At 40.0% G+C, this 17,154-nt stretch overlaps 1 protein-coding gene across 6 annotated transcripts in view; it reads left to right on the forward strand.

Annotated features, from left to right (window-relative positions):
* Nucleotides 1-15,340, forward strand: part of ADAM22 (ADAM metallopeptidase domain 22) — a 134,122-nt gene extending 118,782 nt beyond the window's left edge. For 3 of the 6 annotated variants that reach the window (XM_065629810.1, XM_065629805.1, XM_065629808.1), the window contains 3 exons: nucleotides 240-326; nucleotides 8,127-8,250; nucleotides 9,585-15,340. In XM_065629810.1, the coding sequence (XP_065485882.1) occupies nucleotides 240-326; nucleotides 8,127-8,250; nucleotides 9,585-9,605 (232 nt within the window). In that variant the 3' untranslated portion in view covers nucleotides 9,606-15,340. The remainder of the gene's footprint in view (nucleotides 1-239; nucleotides 327-8,126; nucleotides 8,251-9,584) is intronic. The other 3 variants (XM_065629811.1, XM_065629806.1, XM_065629809.1) reach the window with 1 other exon arrangement.
* Nucleotides 15,341-17,154: the final 1,814 nt, after the last annotated feature.

Raw genomic sequence — 17,154 nt, forward strand, 5'->3', positions numbered from 1 at the left:
TGAATGATGCATCCCAAAGAGTTTCCAGATTAATCAAACATATGAGTCTTGTTGCAAGTCAGATTTTCTCATGCAGTTGTACACATTGCCTAGTCCTCACCCAACATCCATACTGATTTATTTGCCATATTCACTTGCATTTTGGGGATGAAGACATCCTTGCTAAGCTTGTGCTGTGTGTTCTCAGATTTCTATTCTTGTTCTTCTGCTTTCTCTGTTCCTTCCATTGCTTTCTGCAGGTATTTAAACCCATGGTTCAAAAGAGAATATAATGTAGCTAAGTGGGTAGAAGATGTGAATAAAAACACTGAAGGACCATACTTTAGGTATTTTGTAAATTAATTCTGTATCATTTTTAAGAGCTGTTCCAGCATATACAAATATCTTGGGACTCCTACCTTGTATAAATCAATACAAGTTACTGTAGGTGCAAAGGGCCCCTCTTCTTTTGCTGCATTTTGATGTCTGTTTTTGGCTTCATGTGCAATTTACAATTCTTTTTCTGAATGTTTTAATGAAGCCATTGGAAAGGGTGTGTGTAGTGCATGCGTTCCCACCATCATCTATAGCTTGTAGTAGCTTTCTCATCATTTTATGCCAAGTAGTGTTTTATGGGCATGAGACATATTTATCACTAATAAAATAATATTAACTTAAATAGAATGTAATTTACTGAAGCAAGTGGTTTCATAACACATTGACTCTACCCACTGTCTTATATAGTGCATACTAAAATTTAAATGAAAAAAAGAATAAAAAGTAGAGGTATTTTACTCTCAGCCTACAATGAAAGAATTTATACATTTTAATTGAAAAACTGGATGTATGAGAATATACTCTATGCTCTATTTATCAAACTACTAATGTATCTGTTACAAGTGAGTGTAGCATTCAACCAAAAATATCACTTGTTTTTGAAAGGGGAAAGTATGTATTATTTGATACATTCCAAGTTGAAGAGAAGCAGCATGCATGAGGGTGGCCTCCCTGTTGTACGTGAATCAAGAGACTGAGAACATTTGAGTAGGTTCCCAAAAGACGCAGTCCCGCAGCTGAGACAGACGTTTGCATCAGCTGAAAAAATCAGCCAGCATAGGAGAGAACGAAAGACGATTTATGACAAATAATATAAAACATGAAAGAAATCTGTGAAGCTGTAAGTTGACATCAAAAATGAAGCTGAAACAAGAATTATAGAAACACAAAGAAAAAGAATGCAAAGCAAAATCTTTAGCCAAAACAGTGAAGGATGATAAGAACGAGTAAATAGAATCCTAAAAATAATTTTGCTACACAAGTAGACTTAATAGTAGTGCAAAATGGCAGAAACATTCATTAAATGTGTCCAGTGTGCATTTGGAAAAAAAAAAAACATGATGGAGCTGTATCACAAGATGCTAATGGAAGATTTCTATTCCAATAGTAACACTGGCAGATATTAAATAGCAGAGTGGGAATTCAGTCATTTTTAGAACTAAAGATGTCCCAAAGTCTGAAAAGAGCATAAAATGCTCACTTTTTTAAACTATTTGTGTTTGTTTTCAGAAACTCTTAAATCACACAGTAAGTTGCAGAAAGGCTTTCTAATGAGCAAATAGGACAAATGAGGTAAATTTAAACCTGTCAATCCTGATCTTGGTCCTGAACAAGGAGTGAAAATCCCTGACATGAGAATCCAAGGCTTGTGGGAGGACGCTGTGATTTTTGGCAGCCGGTATCAGCCAGGTCTTGGTGTTGGTACTTGGACATTCAGGCTGCTTGACTTGTGAATCCAGTAGTTTTGCCATTGCTGGTTATAGCATTGGGATACAGGTTCCAGTTCTGATGTCCACAGTTCCGCAAGCGTGTTCAAGAACTAAGGAGATTTAAGCTCTGAGAAACCGTAGAAGGGACTGCAGAGCCTCGAGCTGTTCAATTTAATGGAACAGCAAAGTGCTTACCATAAAATCCATAGCTGCCTATGGAGCAGAACCTTTGTGGGAAGCCCTTTAGCTGAGCAAACTGAGACTGATAATGACCAAAAGTCACTGGAAGGTGAAATTAGGTGAACTTGGACTAGAAATGAGGTGTGTTTTTATTAGCAAGCCTTTTCCTAAAAATACCCTCTGGACCTTTGTTGTTCAGGCGAGACCATCAGTCACTCACCATAACCCAACCCTGTAGGTGTCTTTCAGGGTGTTTGTGTCAGAAGCCCTGTGGCTGTGGTAAACAAAGACATTGATGGAATACGAAGATAGCACTCGTTTAAAGTATGTTACTTTAAATGGTTTAGTTAAACAGGTTTAAATTCCTGCGTGGATACTTTTAATTTGGTTTTCATCTTTTAAAATTGATCTATCTTGATTTAGTAACTAGATTAAATTGATGGGACTGTACCCTGCCCCTGGGGACTTTCAACTGTTGCACTGAATGAGTCACATTTCTAATTGTATTTGAGATAAACCAAGCATTTTTTGCATGTAGATGAGGATTAAGCTGACCCATGTGAGTTTTAAGGGCTGTATATCAGCAGAGATGAAACATAAATTAAAAATTTTACACCATGGAAGCATACTAATGACTGCCTGCAGCAGTAACTTTACAAATGAGAAACTAGAATAAATTTAGAAACCTGTATGTCCTAATTAACTGAGATAACCATGGGGAAGTATTCTGCAGGCACATTATAGAAGACATAGGATCAAATCTGCTGATGGGATGAATTCCCATGGGCTTATAAGAGATTGAACTGAAGAGTTTCTCCCCAAAACTCAGATGCAATTTTGGTTAATTTGGCACAGACTGGAAAACATTGTTCCTAAGAACATTGTGTCTGAACGTCACATGGTTGAGTGTTGAGCCTGTGAAGTGATTGACGAACTAAACAAAACAAATCTTGTTTGGTAGACCAGAAAGTCAGGCTGAAGTTAGACTGTCCAGCTGATGCTACATTTTAGGAATCATAGCCCAGGATAAGACATTTACACCAGATAATTAGCTGAATAGTATTTTTGTTCTTTTAAAGATGTCCTGAAAGTAACACTGCTGTTTTGCTTGTCTCCCCGTAGTTTTGGGAATAATGTCTTGGTGGCTGGTGCTGTTACAGGTAGAGTTGAAGTAGAATCAGGAAAAAAGATGAAAATGCTTCCTACAGTTCTTAGGAACACTGCAGGTTTTCAGAAAATAGAGATGTTAGTCACCACAAAGACTTGATCCATCAGCTTAAAAAACCCTTGTATAAATCAAAATTTGTCTCCCTGGCACTTGGTGTCCTAGTTATTACTTTTTTTTCCTAGTTTACAAGCCCAGTGGGTATTTCTATATAATTACTTTTTATTAATGATGATGATGATGATGATAATAATAATAATAATAATAATAGTAGTAGTAGCTGGTGTCTCTGGTGCCAGGAAGCTCCCAGCTGTGGGATTCCCTTCTATAAGAAAATAAGATCTGTAAAGAAAAATCTCATTTTACTGCTCAAAGTCTAGGCTAGATTTTAATTTTACGTGCCAAGCCATAGCTGCATAACCCCAGCAATAAATCGAGGCAGGAAACCTTTCTCTGATTTTGTCTTTGCTGCAAGGCACACTGTTTGTTTTACCAGTGTAATACTACTACTTAGTTTTGTTACTGCCAATTACATTGGCTACTGCACAGACTGACCTCATGAAATATGGTTAAGGATTACTCGAAACTCTCACTGAATCTTGAAAGACTCAGGAACCGTGATGGTATCAGAAAATAAACCGTTAGTATCCCAAAATGTGGCATTTCCAATTATAGGCAAAAAAGACTAGAAGGCACCTTCTGAAGCACTGAGCTGCCTACGTATGATTTAATGCAAATATTTACAGTAACTTAGATTCTGTAGGAGTTGTGTTAAGTATAAAAATAGTTTAAAAAGAAAACAGTTTTTTTAGATGGACACCCAGGATGCATTCCCAGAGGGAAAATGGGCATCCCATATCAGAAAGGCATTGGCAAGGAGCATGGAGGGCATGTTTTTTTCTGTGCTTGGGTGTTCCGCTTTCTTCCTTGACTCCTACTCAACTCTTCCTCAGCTGATCATTAGCCAGAGTCGACTCTCCTGCTCTGTAGGGTCCTCCGCTCTCATCCGTGAGCACCCAGCTGAGGCCGGAGCCCTGACCAGCTGTTAGCTCCCAGCTCTCGCTGAGGCAGCTTTAGACTGTGCCTAAAGAAGTTTTCTCCATTACAACCAAAGCAAAATATTGTCCTTGTTGGCAGCCAATGAAAAAAATACCCGTTGATGTCAGTAGGATCAGCATTTCATTTCAAGAGTTAGTGAAAAGAGTCCCTTAACGCTTGTGAGTGTCTGCTTCTGGGGCATTGCTGTGCAGCGATTAACCAGATGGCTCAAGCCACAGCCTTTGCCTTTTCTACAGCCCCCCATGAGCCTCCCCTCCCCTCTGCTGCTGCACTTTCTGAGGAAACTTGCACACATCTGTGGTTCTTAAAATAAACCACACTGAAAATGTTAAAATGTTTAGCCACATCAGTGTTTTTAGAAGATCCCAGCTTCCTAATGTAGGATAATTTAGGCCGATGACGTCCTTCAAAGAGCTCAACCTACAGCAGCAAAGGTCAGGTTAGGCTGATGGTATCTCTATTTGGGCTTAAAATGCTTTTGCCACGTGTTCGTTTAATGAAATTATTTCAGTCTACGAAACAGAACCAAGCCCAGTTTATGACTAATTCAGCCTTGAGTTCAGCTGAAATGACACTTGAAGTCGCAAGACGTTTAGTTGTGTGACCAGGTGACACATTTCACAGTGTCTCTTGTGGGCCAACACTGTCCCCGTTTAGGTGTCAAGAAGACAGAGCAGGCAGGGGCCTGGCTGCAGGAGAGCGCATGCAGATGTCCTCCCACTGCCACAGCGCGGTGTCCTGAATCCCAGCATGGTTTCCCTACACTCTTAGTTTCAGCTTCCAGGACAGACAGACAGATATGAAGCAGCCACTATATTTTGCTTTGTGGTCAGAAATGGGAATTCTTGCAGTGCGTTGAGGTGCATGGCTTTATTTGGGATTGGTGGTAAAACAGTCACTGCCTGTACAGGGCAGAACGCAGTCTGCAACCCAGTCTGCTTTCCTAGTTTTTTGTGTAAGTTCCAGCTGCAAACAAGATTTGGCATGAAAGCTAATGGATGTGACAGCAGGAGAACTGAAACCCCAGTGAAAGCTAAATGAATGTCACCCGAGACCAAACTGTGAAGTTTTGCCTACCTTTGACCCCAGTATTACCCGCAAGTGTCCCTGAATGCTGTTTTTCTTCCATCCGTAAATGAGAAAGGTCGTTGTCTGGCTCTTTCTCATTTAAAGTATGTGTAAATCTGGGATACACAGCACATAGACAATTGCAGGGTAGAACCCGAAAAGTTATCAAAAACACCTCAAACAACTATACTTCTCACACAAGACTCATCCTAAGATTTATGAGCATATGCCTACTAGATGTGTTTTTACAGTCTCAGTAGATGGCACTAAAGATCACAAAAAGCAGCACATAACTTGTGTAGCAGAAATATGGGGCTAGGGCCTGTGAGGGGAGGGCGAGGTCATTTCTTTTAAGTGTGCAACTGCGTTCTCAATGTGTTTGGCTGTAGCTTTGCACGTGCAGGTGAGCAGCAATGTGCATATCAAGCCAGGTGAGCTGGCAACGCTGGAGGTCTGGGCTTCAAAATCTTTTGAAAAGGCAGCCTTGTGTTGGAGTTATGGTGCAAAGCTACCCGGCTACAGGCTCAGCTAGGAATCCTGGTCAGAGGACCTGTTGTGCAGGGAAAATGGTCAGGATGCCCCATCCTGGGGGGTTATTGCTTCCAGGATCACCCGCTCAGGCTGATAGACAGATACATTGTCCGTGGCTTTCCCTCTCATCATGGTCTTCTCTTGTGGTGCCTAAAATAATCTGTGGGAAGAGTCTGTGGTGTGCAGAAGGCGATGTTGTGCCTGGTTGTGGTGCAAGGGATGGGAGATGGCTTAATTCTGTGTGCCACCTCGTAGTCGTGGTACCTGTATAAACAGCTTTCTGGTAGGGATTGCCAAGTCAGATCTAACACGCCCCAGTTCATTGCTTCTAATTTCCAGGTGCATCATTATAAATTTAAACATGAAGATTTTAAATCCTCCTGCAGCTGTGGGGCAGGAATCGTGAATAATTGGCTTGCTAATAAGATGTAAAATCTGCTTTCTTTATCTTCCCCCCTTCCTCCTGTCCTTGTTTTCTTTTGTTGTTTTTGGGTTTTTTTTTTGATTCTGGATCCACTAATAGTTTATTAGTGTTCTTTATCAGCCCAGGTGTGGGCGCAGATGAGAGGACTCATGCAGGTAGTGAACAGCAGGACACCAATCAGAACCTTTCCCTGGATTTAAAAAAAAAATAAAATAAATAACCTGTTCTGTTGCATGTGCAGTTCGGTGCCCAGATCTGTGATGCTGGACATGTGAACACTTGGTTTTATACTGCAGTAGGTGTTGAACATTTTCAGGAAGAAAATTTTAATGTATGTCCGGTTCACCTTAAAGGGTGATCCAAGTGCAGGTCCTGAAGGTGTATCCTTCAGTGTCTGGGCAGCTATACCAACCTAAATCTTCTAAGGGCTGTTGAACTTAGAGGCTACAACATGAGGCATTAGAGCATCGTGAACCAGATTGGAGAGCTGTCACCATGTAATTTCTATTGACACCTTGTTGCTCGTGGCTACCATCAGTCATTGTATGGGAGACAAGAGACTGTGCTGTTGTAGGGAGCTGAAGACACGACAAAATGATGCAGTAGTCCAAAATAAAAGAATAATTATTTAAAGGTAAATGAATTTCACTTAGAGATACAAAACAATGCCAGACACAAAAGAGTCCCCACCTTGTCTGTAATCCTCTCGAGATGAAAGAATGTGATTGTGCAAATCCCAGAGCCAGGGATGTGGGACTGTCTGCCAGGGGTGGTTCCTGTGGCTCTTTGGTATCAGGGGTGGGGTTCATCAGCGGGGTCTGCACAACACGCAGCCCCTGCTGTGCTTGAGGGGCTTGGAGGACCTGTCTGTAGAAACAGAGGGCAACCTTCTGTCTTCAGGGACACCTTAAGTTCAGAAGACAGTCGGCAGCAATGCTCAGGGAGGGTCTGGCTGATGTGCCTGCAGAAATGGGAGGCCTCCTTTGAAAAATGCCCTCAGTCTGCAAAACAGAACAAGAAAGCCAGGGTAGCTCAATTTTTCTACTTTGAGGCTTTTTTCCCCTTTTTATTCTGCCCAGATTTAGAGCCTGATAGGAACCTCTCAATTGGGAAAAGTACAGCATCTAAACCCAGAAGCATAAGAGAGTTTTTCTTGGGTATAAAATTTCAGTCAATAATGTGCTGCTGCCTTATTGACGTGAAAATAATTCCTTTCATGTGATACAAACATTTACTTGCTCCTGCTTACTCTACTCACCTTGTACAGAAATGCTGATTGCCATTGACTAATCAGTCCATTTTTGTATATTCTCATCAGACTCTTTCTTTGGCTGGAACAATATGCACTGTATGATGCTTGCATGTCTAACAATTTGTTATTAGCACTTTGTATATGCCTTTGTTACTTCACAACTAACAGTTTGGCCTCCAAGTGCATGCATTTGTGTAAATTAATGTGCTATAAAATACTAGATTTATTTGTTACGTTTGTATCAATATAGGAGGTGTGCAAGATACACATAAAGACACTGATAATTGCCATTTAGTCACTGGCAGCTTGTATTTATACAATCACTGTTTCTATGTAGGCTTCATAATGCTACATCTATCTTTTAGTTCTGTATTTATTCAACTGCACATTTGGTTTGTTAATTTGATAATGATTAATTACAGTACCATATAAAACAGTTTAAGAAATAATTTCTATTATGCAATACAATTCTAATAAGAAGTAGGAAATTTTTTTTCTTCCAGTGTTCCTGAAAGCTATAAATACTTTTATTTATATAATGAAATTATTAGACTACTGATCAAACAACTTTATCCCTGAAACGTTGAGCTAATAATAAGCTGTATACTTGGTTCTGAACCAAGCTTCAGAGTAATGGCAGTTGCTGTTGCAGTGTTGGGACCTGAAGACATCACATTTATTTTGTGTGTTTCAACATCTCAGGACACTCTCTCCTGCAAAGTCTCCATCTTCATCCACTGGATCTATTGCTTCCAGCAGAAAATACCCTTACCCGATGCCACCACTTCCGGACGAAGAGAAAAAAGCCAACAGGCAAAGTGCCAGGGTACGTGTTCCTCTTCTGCATTTTGTCAGTGACTTGATTTACCGGTAGTTTTTCAAAAGGAAAACGTGACAGATCAGCATCTTTGACCAACAGTGTGAGCAGCAGCGGCTTTTCCTTCGTACCCTGAACTCCAGAAGCTACTGAATGCTGCACCTCTGGCAGCACTTAAGGGAATCTCGGTTGCTGTGTTTACAGATACCTGTTCAGGTTGCTCTTAAACCTGCCCTGAAGCCCGGATTTCACTACTTATCTTATTCCAAGCTGGGAGCGTGCCTGGGGCAGCCTTTGGGCTGCGGAGGGTGGGCAGCCCTGCAGCAGGCGATGCTTCTGGCTCTCCTCCCTCACCCCTTCCCTGGCTGAGACAGCCAGCAGCTCTCCTGTGGGCTGGGGCTTAGCTGCTCTCCAGCCTCACGGAGAGGTAACTACATTGCAGTTAAGGAGGATGTGGAGGGCTTGTATCAAGGCCTTGCAGACCTGGAGGGACTTTGCTGCCTAGAGCCCTGAGGCCCCCCTGGCCCCGCAGCGTGAACAGGAACCGCTGGAACATGCTGTGGATGATGATGTTGCTCTGCAGGAGAGATTTCCAGGTGCTGCCGAAAGGCGGCATTAGCCCATTGCTTCCTTTGTGTCAATTCAGACATAGCAGGTGTCTGAAAAAGCAAAAAACCTCTGAATTTTACATTAGGAGTTTTACTAGTGATAGCTTTAGTTCATGTCTCTGATGCAGATGTGATTCTCATCTCTACCTTCTGTCCTTTTTTTCCAAGAAAAAGAGGAGTGAAGTGCTGCTGAAGGGACCTGCACACCGCTACCCCCGTGTCCTGCTCGGGGCAGAACATTGTGTGAGGGACAGCACAGGGTCTCCCAGGGGCACATGGAGCAGAGCAGCTCGGAGGACGGGCTGCACTGATGTTTCTCAGCCCTGGGGCTGCCTTGGCACCAGCTCAAGCCCACGGTAGAAATTCGTGCGGCCCTCGGGAGAGTTAGGCAGAAAAGAGTCGGAAATTACACTAATATTAGTTAGCATAACTGTGAGGTAAAAGCTGTCTAATACCAAGTTGGTGCTACACTGTCATTTTTCTTTCAAGCTCTCTGCACTCCCAGCCGTGGATGTTTACTATGCCGACTGTAAGTCATGCTGAAATGCTTCAGGTTGCTGACTTTGTGGTCTGAACAGATACCCACCAGAGGCTGGGAGGAGACTGAGAGAGTGGCCTTGGTGACCCAAGTGATGTAGATGCAGTTCCCTGAACAAGCTCCTCACACTGTTTGGGTAACAGCCTGTTTTATCTTGGTGTTCAGTGTGTGTTTGTTTTTCTTTTCCCCTTCTCCAGCTATGGGAGACATCCATTTAGCTGCACTGTTTTCCTGGGGTGACATCAGAACTGTTTACTTCGGATATTATAGAAACTCAGCGTCACTGAGTCATTGCACATTCATCTGCTCTTCAGAGAAGACAAAAGATCAACAGAGATGCCCGTGATCACAGGGAGAACCGCCTCCTATCTGGAAGGGAAAAAGCAGCCTTTTTTTAATTTCTTTTTTGTTGACTAGTGTTTTATGGATTTGATGAACAACCAAAATGGTCACAATTAACACAGAGGATAATTAGCCCGGACGTGCTATCCCGCATGATGCCAGATACACTTATCCCCACTGTGGTCTGTTTGCCAGTCCCGCGTAAGAGAGGTTTTCCTCTGGTTTAATGCAGTCCTGAGTCACACCAGAGTGGAACTGGGAACGTGCCTCCTGGAGAGCCCAGCCGATGTAAACTCGTACGCCGTATGCATGAACCTCGTGTTCTTTACTTTCCACATGTAAGGGATAAACAACATACTGTAGTAGAAATTAGCATGCAGGAGTAAGAAATATAGGATTTTTGTGACAGGATTTCAAGCTTTGAAAGGCAGCAATTTGACACAAATGTCAAACAAACAAGGATTATATCTGGTTTGGAGGGGTTTTTTGTGTGTTTTTTTTTTTTTTTTTTTTTTTACCTTATGTGTTTATAATCTCAGTATACAGATTGTATATATGTAAACATTTGATAATGTCAAAAATAGCTGTTATACATAAGTGTATTTTGCCAAATGCCTAAAGAAACAGTCATGACTAACATCATCACACTTCAAATTTTCTAATATTGAGCAGACAACTTTGGAAGTACAGAAAGTACAGTACTGTAAAGCCGTGTCTCTCAGAAACTGGTGTTTGACCAAAATCTAGACTATCTTTTCAGTATCTTATACTGTCTTGACAATCTCCGTTGTATGGTAGACTGCAGAAACCAGTACAGCAGCACTTTGTCTCAAATCATTGTAAGAGGAACCAGCCAAAATACGTTCAGTGAGATGACCAGCGTATCCTCTCCCAGGAGTAATCAGGAATAATTCAGCCAGACAACAGAGTGCTTAAGTAATGTGCAGTCCAGGCTCACTGGACATTTGGGAATACTTCCAAGTAGTCAATTCAGGATGTGGTGATGTGAAGTTCATCTGGTGAGAGTTGCGTATTTTTGATAGAGCATTTCAGACACTGTTTTATGGCAAGGCGTAGCTTTTAAGAAGCATAACAATTTCACTGCACTAGATAACAGTGCTGGGCAAGTGGCCAGTTTCATTGCCGTCTTTTAATTTGTATTTGTTACTGGAATCACCTTTACATGCGCTTGAATGCTATGCTTGCTGCCCTTGAAGCCCCCTTGACAATTTTTTGGGGCATTGAACTGAGTACAAGTGAGTTTAGCCTCAAAAACCGGGGTGGGGGAAAACAAACCCTTTACCATGGAGATGTTAATCTTGTGTATAAGTGGATGGTTAGATTTCTAACACCTGAGACTTCTAAAGGTTGTTCTAAAACAAATGTCTTTTCATTGGGAATGTTCAGTCAGTAAGAAACTGGACCATATTAAATCAGTTCATAAGCCTCCAGCTTTCCAAAATTGACTGATCATTAGCTACAGGTAGTACCATTGCAGAATAAAACACCCGATCCTCTGTGGTGTAGTTGAATACCTTACCCAACAGCCGTGTAATCAATTAGATATTATTGTGATGGGAACATCTACGGTGTTTCTGAATCTTCTACCTCTTTCATGTATTTCCTTTAATAAGTGAACCCAACACTTGCAGCCTTTTAATATATTTTTTTAAGTCTCTCGATAAAGTCAAATATGTGTAAGATTAAATTAAGACATGTTTTAAGGTGTCAGCAACTGTAAAGTATGTAAGATTTTTAGAAACACTATATTTTATGATTAGGCTGTGTGTTGGATTATGAAAAAATATTGGCCTTGGAGTTCAAATGATTTTCCTTCACAGTTGACAGGTTCTGGTAAGTATTTTGGAGAAAGACAAATATGAGTGAGTCCAAATGGATGCAGACCGACCATCTGGAAGGAGCCAGTCACTTGTAATTCCTTTAGGAAAAGATTCAGCACTTTTGTGAAGAGTAAATATCTGTCAGCACTGAAAAATATTTTTTGCAAAGATTTACTTTGAGTGTAAGTAACTGGATTAAAGATAGTTGGTAACGTATAGCTCATGAAATTAGGGCCTGAGCCATAATCACTTGAAATCAATAAATCTTCTGTTGATTTCACTGGACTTTGAGCAGGACCCTCAAGGATTTCACCCACATTAGGACAGTTTGCTAACCCGATAGCCGCTGTTTTACTCTGTCGCCTGGAAGCTGTTTTTCACTCACATATTAGTATCTTGTCTTTAGTAACTGGACTGTTCATCATGTGCCTTTTATGGTATTTTGTTTGGATACAAACTGGCATGTAATTTTGAATAATCCTGTTAGATTTCTGTGCGTAATTTCTGTTTACCACTGTTGGCTCTTCCCTTTCCATTTTGCCTTATCAAGAAGCAGCAAGAATTGGCAGACTGCGCTGGAAGTGACATACTAGCTCTGTGTGTAATGTTCATAGCTTCTTGTTTTGCAAACAAATGGCTCTCCTGACTGTATTTTCAATGTAGTATGTATTTAGCTTCTCTCTTATTTTGGAATAATTATTTTGTAGCATATGATGATACAGTTTTGTGTGTAGTGTCACTTTAACAGTCACTTCCATGTTTGGAGATCTGTAGTGACTGGAAGTCTAGTTATGAGCACTAAGTTAAATAAATATTGACTTTCATTTTGGTGGTCTTAGAATGAGAACATCACAGGACCTGGCTTTTTGCAAAATTCTTCTGCAGAGAATTTTGCATCAGGTTGGTAACTTGGAGACCTCGTCATTGCACAAAACCTGACCTGTAGGGCTGTGTGAGCCTCCAAAGCCAGGGGAGGTCAAAGAGAGTTGTTTGTTTACATTCTGTGGTTTCCCTTCTAAAATCTAGTCTGTTGGAAAGCTGCCAGAGTAAGAACCTTGAAGATAGCAAATGTTTTCATCCACTGTAGTTAGTTATACTGGCAACAGCAATATAAATTGCCACATAATACCTCATCCTGTGTAAACCAGAGTACTTGTATTGTCAATAAGAATGCTCGGTCATTTTGGCTTACTGAGACTCATGCTTTTATTTTGCTTTTATTTTAATAAATGAACTAGTTATTGCCAGCCATGCTGTAGATGCCTGTTGAAGTGGGGATGTTATCAGTTCTTCTCAAATAGAAGTAATTGTCCCTATGAGCAGAGGACCCACAGGATGAGCTATACCTAAGTTGGTGTTATGTATTTCAATGTGGGAGAAGAATCTTGTATAATTTAAAATAAAATTAATATGACTGGAGACTGGAAAATAGACATCATATCCAAATAGTAATGCTGCACCAGGCACAGTTTAAGAAGTAAAAATTTACCTGCTAATTCTGGATTTGTTGACGTAAGAACTTCAGTAATCCATCCTATAGACTTTTGGTGAATATACTCAGGCGATATACCAGAAATGGTTGTGATTGATAATTTATGTATAGATTTGTTATGTTTAAATAAGTAGCTCTGAGGATGTTAATTTTATACAGCATATCTTTGCTGAGGTTGTGAACTTAAGTTACTACCTGCCAGTTACCTGATTGGAAGTGTGACTTGACTTTGAAGACAGCTACTTCCAAATGATTTAAGAGTTTCTGATTTATGGATGTTGAACCTGCTAAGCTGATGTACTTGCTGGATAATTTTGTTTGTGCTAATGAGCAAACAGACCTTTGAGCTATAGCCTAAATTAAAATCAGAAAGAAATTGTGTCAATAGCCAGTGTACTGAAGTGCTCTTACCTGAATCCCTGTTGCTGGTTTTAAATGAACTGAGTGGTCTTGTCAACACCAATGTGACAACTGTTTTCAAAACCAGAGCTAAGAATAGGTACATAGACTATTACAGGCATGCATATACTGCAAATTCTGAGCAAATTTGCAATCATTTTGTTAATTAATTCAATAATTAATACGATAGGCTATAATGTGAAAGAATGATGAGACTCCATAATCCTATAGGATAACAAGTTAGCTCTTAGGACTTGCTCCGTCATCGAATCCCACACCCAGCTGTTCCAAGCAAAACTGCCACTCTCCAGTGTAAAACTCAGCAAGTTCTTGTTCTCTTCCATCCCCTTTCTGTTCCTACTGAAAAGCATTTCCATGAATGATAATTACATCCACTAACAGCCTCTTGTGTTAGCTGGCTAAGATCAAAAAGCTGCTAGGTTAGTCACCTTTCCACACAACTGAGTCACCTTTCCACATAATGGCCTGGACAAGGTCTTCCCAGTGCTGTTAAAGATCATCCATTTCCTTCTCTAAGTGATTTGAGTATTTGTATCATTAGCAGACTGTTTGGGCCACTGTTTTCAACCACAGTGAGAAGTTAATTACCTCATTTTTAAAGAGCTTGAGTACTCTGGTCTCCTCTGAAGCCAGTGTTTTGTCCAGAATGGATTATCCATCAGACTGCTGAGCTGATGACCCGCTATTTCCATGGCTTCCAAACCATACAAGACATCAGCAATACAGGATTTGACTTCGATCAGATTTCCTGAAGACAAGTACGAGTAAACTGCACACGTATGTACAGCTTGTCAGCCCACGGCTGCATGGTGGGGCAACGCTCCTGTGTGCACATGTTATCCTAATAGAGCAGGAAAAAGGGAAACTGTGTGTAGACATAGTTGCAATGCAGGTAGGACTCTTCAGTGTGATTTCAACAGGAAATTCAGTAAAAACTCCTTTGACCCATGTATTTTCCGTGTTAGCTACAAAAACCACACCTGGTGCCTCAAGTATGGATGCTGATGTGAACTAAAACTTTGGAAAGAGTCACTCATAACACCCGGCAGGGTGCAACTATTTAGAAAAGCACTAAACCAGTCAGCATTAGTGTGTTGTCTCGGCTGAGTAACCAAAACAAGCAGCAAAAATAAGTTCAGAACACAAAATGTTGTTGTTTGCTCACACTTGAGAAACTTTGTACCTGACTTCAAAACTGGCTCACCTAACCAGGTCTGGTGGGCTTAGTTCTCTAAAATCCAATCGACAGCTGTTTCCAAAATCACTTTAGCTAAGCCAGCTTTAAATTGTTTGAAAAATTCAGCTATGTAGACAGGCCATAATTGCAATATAACACAGAACGAGATGAGGAACTAAGCGCAGAGAAGTGAAAAAGAAACACATTCTTTAAGGGAGAAGTATAGGTGTCAGCCTATTTTTAATTACTAAAGCATAAAATGTCAAAGCAACAAGCTGGGTTTTTTTCTGTTTCTGTATTCCTCTGAATGAAAAATAGAAGTTTTGGTTAAAAAAGAAAACAACTTAACATGAGGCCTTAAGACCTTATATGTTCTAACTTTAGCATGGAGAGTCTATTTTTACAACCATGTTAGAAATTCTGTATATAAGCCTGACTGACCTTGTAAGTATAGTGGTGCTAGCAGCTAATCATGCAATATTGTAACGCTCTGTATAACAGTAAATGCTGATTTATTTTGATTATTGGTACAAGGACTCCTGCTCACTGCCTGTGTAGAGACTCTGCATATTTTATGCTTGAAAAGACAGTCCAGAACATATTAAAACTGTGAATATATAACCTGATTTTTCTTTTATTAAAGGTAAATATATATTACGATAGGTAGTGTTTTATATAGAATACAATACTTATTTTTATTCTTGCATAAATGCAAAGTATTTTTTTCAAAATAGCAAAGCATTACATAATTTTTAATCCGCTGGAGAAAACACTATTTACAGTATGACCAGTTCTTTCAGCAAAGCTTTTGGGATGGTATATACCAATTGGCTCTGCCAGCTTCATTGTGTGCTAATGTTTATCTTGGCTATTACTGTAAAAAAAAAAAAAAGCGCTATTTTTTTCACTCATACTAGCCCTTATTGGTAAACATTCAAAGAGGCAGGGAGACTTGTGTTGCACCACTGGGGCTGGGCTAGTATTAGCAAAAACAACGAAATCTACTCCATAGTGTTGTCTTTGCTAGTTAAAACCCTTTAAAGATCACACCTGATGTAACAGAAACATAAGATTTTGACAAACACCAAAACAAAGCCTTGCGATTTACAACTTCTAGCTTTGAGTGTGATATTTTTTATCATAAACATTACAGGCATTGTGCTGTTGAAGTGAATGAACCTGGCTTTCATGTAGCTAAACAAAATGTTGCTTTTTATAAAATCAAATCATTGTAATTTGGGGTTCTAAATTCCTGCTCACTTTTAATAACAGCATCACAGTATCCACTTCTATGAGACTATTTAATACAAATGCCTGTGGTTTTCAGTGTTACTAACATATTGTAACATCAGTAAAGTGACTTTCAGTGACAAAGACTGTTGTATTTTGTTCTCACGAGCCCTTATATTTGGCACTTCCTGTTTTATAGGTCTGTGTTAAAAAAAAAAAAAGATGCTGCATGCGTGGGAAAAAAAAGGCTAATGGCTAATAAATAATAGATTACAGATGCTATTTTTAATAGAATACAGATGTTGTTTTGCAAATTCCAGGGTTGACAATGATCCTGTGAGCTTCCCAATCTTTGCCTTAGGGTTCTGCTGTTCTCAAGGCAACTCTAAAATTACACTTCCTTAGGTTTGCATGTCTGTGAGAAACCTAGAAAAAATTACCTGCATTCTAAACTAGACCCAACCGTTCTGCACAAAGGTCAAAAGCAACCACCCCACTTAGGATCATATGAGCATCCTTCCCAGAATATGTTTTGGGTAAAAGAAACCCTTAATTCTGAATTCTAGATAACTGATTCTCTAAAGCAGGTAACTTACATAGTCAGATTGCTGCTAATGGGGAAGTAATTTTCACATAGGTTTCAGGTGGCTTTTTTAAAGCTAGACAACAGCAGATTCTGTAGTCTCTTTAACAACGATATTTCCTATCTTAGTCTAAGTCTGAACATGAAAGATGATTTATCCTATCAGTCTCATTAAATACCATGGATTTTTGAAATGGTCATGGAGAACAAAAAGCAATTCTCTCTTGGGTAAGCTAGAATGTGTTCCTAGTTTTGGAGCAATTTGTTCTAGTGTTTTCTCTGTGTTCTGTATGCAAGAAGATCCCTGAAGAAAACACTATTGCTTCACACTTGTTCTCACACCATTTTAGTCCCTAGTAGCTGGTTGGTGCTAAAAATTCAGTCTGGGGAAATAAATTGAGAAAGACTTAAAGAGTGTGTTGTTTGGCTGCTTCTTTCATTGTTCCAGACAACTGTTCTGCCTTTCCCTGAAAAAAAACCAAAAAGGTAAAAAAAACCCCCGAAAGACAAGTATGCAAGGTAAGCTAAATGCATTTTTCAAGACAAGCTTTTATTTGTAGGTGCAATTTTACTCCCACATATTATTTCATCAATAATTCTCATTATTTACTGCATAACTTCATACCTGAATAGGAATGTGGAACTTCCAGGGGGTCTCAGATCATTTAGTAAGATACACTTA

This window comes from Caloenas nicobarica, chromosome 2 (genome assembly GCF_036013445.1).
Source record: "Caloenas nicobarica isolate bCalNic1 chromosome 2, bCalNic1.hap1, whole genome shotgun sequence".
In the NCBI taxonomy this organism is placed as follows: Eukaryota; Metazoa; Chordata; class Aves; order Columbiformes; family Columbidae; genus Caloenas; species Caloenas nicobarica.